Here is a 4,644-nt window from a genome sequence, read left to right on the forward strand (position 1 = left end):
AATAACAGTCGCTGTGTGCATGCTCTTGTATATCTGTATGACGTTTACGTTTCAGCGTTTGCACCTCTGATGCCTTTTATACCAGAGTGCTGTCACTTTATTGCTATGTCTAAACCAAGTGTGCTTCTTATTTTTCTTTATTGGCTGGAGACACATTTGTACTTTAAATTGTTGCAAAGGTTTACAAAATGGTTATATTCTAACATATTAGAAGTCTTTTGGGTTCTCTTTCTTGGGTATAGTCACTAAAATGATACAGAGCAATAGATGGCCAGGAAAATATTTTCTATACTATATGGCCAAAAGTATGAGGACACTTGACCATCACACCTACACTATACGGCCAAAAGTAGGGCACCTGACCATCACATCAATCTACATTATATGGCCAAAAGTAGAAGGACACCTGACCATCACACCTACACTATATGGCCCAAAGTATGAGACGCCTTACCATCGCACCTACATTATATGGCCAAAAGTAGGACACCTGACCATCGCACCTACATTATATGGGCAAAAGTAGGACACCTGACCATCACACCTACACTATATGGCCAAAAGTAGAAGGAAATCTGACCATCAAACCTACATTATATGGCCAAAAGTAGGACACCTGACCTTCACACCTACACTGTATGGCCAAAAGTATGAGACATCTTACCATCGCACCTACACTGTATGGCCAAAAGTATGAAGATACTTGACCATCAAACCTACACTATATGGCCAAAAGTAGGACACCTGACCATCACACTATATGGCCAAAAGTATGAGAGATTACCATCTCACCTACACTGTATGGCCAAAAGTATGAAAACACTTGACCATCACACCTACACTATATGGCCAAAAGTATGAGGAAGCCTGACCATCACACCTACACTATATGACCAAAAGTATGAGGTAACCTGACCATCACACCTACACTATATGGCCAATAAATAGAACACGTGACCATCATATCTACACTATATGGCCAAAAGTAGAAGGACACCTGACCATCAAACCTACATTATATGGCCAAAAGTAGAAGGACACCTTACCATCAAACCTACATTATATGGCCAAAAGTAGGAGGACACCTGACCATCACACCTACACTATATGGCCAAAGATAGGACACCTGACCTGCACACCTATACTATATGGCCAAAAGTAGAAGGACACCTGACCATCACACCTACACTATATGGCCCAAAGTATGAGACGCCTTACCATCGCACCTACATTATATGGCCAAAAGTAGGACACCTGACCATCGCACCTACATTATATGGGCAAAAGTAGGACACCTGACCATCACACCTACATTATATGGCCAAAAGAAGAAGGAAATCTGACCATCAAACCTACATTATATGGCCAAAAGTAGGACACCTGACCTTCACACCTACACTGTATGGCCAAAAGTATGAGACATCTTACCATCGCACCTACACTGTATGGCCAAAAGTATGAAGATACTTGACCATCAAACCTACACTATATGGCCAAAAGTAGGACACCTGACCATCACACTATATGGCCAAAAGTATGAGAGATTACCATCTCACCTACACTGTATGGCCAAAAGTATGAAAACACTTGACCATCACACCTACACTATATGGCCAAAAGTATGAGGAAGCCTGACCATCACACCTACACTATATGGCCAAAAGTATGAGGAAGCCTGACCATCACACCTACACTATATGGCCAAAAGTATGAGGTAACCTGACCATCACACCTACACTATATGGCCAATAAATAGAACACGTGACCATCATATCTACACTATATGGCCAAAAGTAGGACACCTGACCATCAAACCTACATTATATGGCCAAAAGTAGGACACCTGACCATCACACCTACACTATATGGCCAAAGATAGGACACCTGACCTGCACACCTATACTATATGGCCAAAAGTATGAGGAAACCTCACCATCACACCTACACTATATGGCCAAAAGTATGAAGAAACCTGACCATCACACCTACGCTATATGGCCAAAAGTATGAGGACACCTGACCATCACACCTACACTTTGCCCATATAGTATATGAGGACACTTGACCATCACACCTACACAATATAACCAAAAATACGAGGACACCTGACCATCACACCTACATGGGGGGGGCGTGCATGATTAGAGGTGCTTCTCCATTATCAGTGGCCCTGCCCACGTCTTTTAAAAAAAACAAAGTTATGTCAAAAGAGAACATTAATGGCGTAGATTCTATTGCTTTTTCACATTTTATTTGAAACAGTTCATCTTTATTACTAATATAGACCATATTTCAGACTTTTATTATCAAATGTTTATAGCGAAGTTACTGTATTTTCACCCTACATGCTTGTCGATTTGTCGCCTTGTATTGCATTTTGCTGTCGTTGAATGCTGAAAGTCACTACCCAGCACACCTGGTGCAGAAACCTCTCTGCCGCTCGATAACGCATTGCTCTCTCTCACCAACAGACCATCCCTGTGGTAGTGAGTCAGAACGCCGGGACTGTGGCCGTGAGGGCGGGCGTCCAATACGTGCAGACCACCGTGCCGGTACAAGTGAGGAGAGTGTGAAAGACGGTACCAGGATGAAAACAAAAAACAAAACAAACGGCACCCTGAGAGCAGCATTAATGGAGTCTGATGAAGAAGAAAAAAAACACTACATTGCCTGTGGACCTTAACGAGGACCTAACACCCTACCGGAGCGGGCTCGCCTTTTTCTGTACATAGTGTACAATTTGTGGATGTGATTAAGATTAGAGTACCGCCATTTTTTTATATTTCTATTCACTTTAACTTATGAACTTGTCTCCGGAGTGACAACCATGCCACCAAACCCCCCCCCCGCCCCCTCCCACAACCCCTCATTCGGTCATGGGGCATGCACTTCTTATCCCAAGTTCAGGAATTATAGACCTTCCAAGCTGGGGATGAACGGAGCGTTTTGGTGTACAAAAAAAGACTACATAGAACCGTTTACATTTACCTCTCATTGAATTCCCAACAACAAATATTATATTATATAGAAGAACTGCAAAAAAAAAAGAAAAACAATATTGAATAAAAACACGGCCACTGGGGAAAAAAAAAACGAACTGTTCAGTCAAAATGAAATCTCCTTTTCTTCGTGAGGATTGACCGCGACAGAGAAAATAGAGCAGCATTAAAATCTAAAGACCACAAACAATTGATACAGATGGCAGAAAAATTTTGAATTTTTTTTTTTTAATTCTGCACATGAATTGAACGTTTACAAAACGACAAAAAAAAAAAAAAAAGAGCGTAAGAAGCTGTGTAGTTAAACTTTATACGTCTGTAAAATGCAAAAACGCGCGGCTCGGTCGATGTATGTATATGCGACAGTTCACTGTAAGATAGCATTCCAGCACAGTTTGTTGTACATTTTTAGTCCAGTCAGTTCTCACTGTTGTTCATAAAAAAAATAAAACAAGACAAGATGTACAGTACCACAACAAATAACGCCAATTATCACAGACGAGAGAAGCAGATCCGCCGTCGGTTGTATGGAGGAGTGTGGAGAACGGGGGTCTGTCTGGCCTTCCTGGTGAAACAGAATTGGTTTTAGCATATGGAAGTATTTTTTCACATTTTTTTTTTTTTTCCTTTGTATAAAGTTTGTATTAAATCAAAAAAAAAAAATCATTTCCTTTTGAATATTTGGTTTGGTGTGAAAATACTTTGGCATTTTTATTTTTGTTGGGAATGAGGCCTTTGTCCGAATAAAATGTGAGCTTTTAATGATACATCCAGCCGGCCCTTTACAGCCTAACTCCAAGTTGTTTCTTGTGGCCATTAAAGCATACATGGACGATTATATATATATATATATATATATATATATATATATATATATATATATATATATATATATATATATATATATAGTGTACAGTGCTTTGCAAGCATCTTTCTAAGCATTCTGTTATAGTTGCAAATGTAAGTTATCTTGTATACTGAAATAGCCGAGCAAAGCATATCAGTCACAATGGTTTGGGCATATTACTACACATGTCCAAAGGAACTATTTGGTTCACTTAGGCAGGCAGCCTTGATTATATGTCTTAGCTCAGCTGGAGAGGAAGGCTGACAGAAGCTTTACAGTGCTGAAGTTCACAGGCTGCTGGTGTTTCAGGAGAAATGAGAGTCTACCAGGGAGATAACATAAGACACCGTACTTGTAATGCCGCATACACACAATCGGAATTTCGGCCAGCAAAAGACCGATGAGAGCTTTTCATCGGAAAATGCGACACTGTGTAGGCTCCATCGGAATTTAGCTGGCCGAATTCCCACCAGCAAAAATCTGAGAGCATGTTTTCAATGTTTCCGACCGAAAAACTTTCTATCGGAAATTCCGATCGTGTGTATGCGATTCCGACGTGCAAAAACTCACGCATGCTCAGATTCAACTACAAGATGGAAGCTATTGGCTACTGGGTATTAAACTTACTTTTTCTAGTCCCGTTGCACGTGACCGTACGTGTAAGTCACTGCATTCTTGACGGTCGGAATTTGGTGTGGCCATGTGTATGCAAGACAGCTTGAGCGGAATTCCGTCTGGTAAAACCATCAGAGCTTTTTCCAACCAAAATTTCCAATCGGGTGTACGCGGCATTAGTTT

General features: G+C 40.8%; 1 protein-coding gene across 14 annotated transcripts in view; it reads left to right on the plus strand.

Moving 5' to 3' along the window:
• The window catches only part of ZMYND8 (zinc finger MYND-type containing 8), a 181,627-nt gene extending 179,021 nt beyond the window's left edge, over positions 1-2,606 (plus strand). For all 14 annotated transcript variants that reach the window (XR_013263630.1, XM_077460590.1, XM_077460589.1 and 11 more), the window contains one exon: positions 2,472-2,606. Coding sequence is in view for 10 of the 14 variants with exons in the window: in XM_077460590.1 (XP_077316716.1) it covers positions 2,472-2,573 (102 nt within the window). In the remaining 4 variants the exon portion in view is untranslated. The remainder of the gene's footprint in view (positions 1-2,471) is intronic.
• The last annotated feature ends 2,038 nt before the right edge of the window (positions 2,607-4,644 follow it).

The sequence above is a fragment of the Lithobates pipiens genome, unplaced genomic scaffold (genome assembly GCF_037356315.1).
Source record: "Lithobates pipiens isolate NorthernLeopardFrog02 unplaced genomic scaffold, aLitPip1_a1.2 Scaffold_28, whole genome shotgun sequence".
NCBI lineage: Eukaryota > Metazoa > Chordata > Amphibia > Anura > Ranidae > Lithobates > Lithobates pipiens.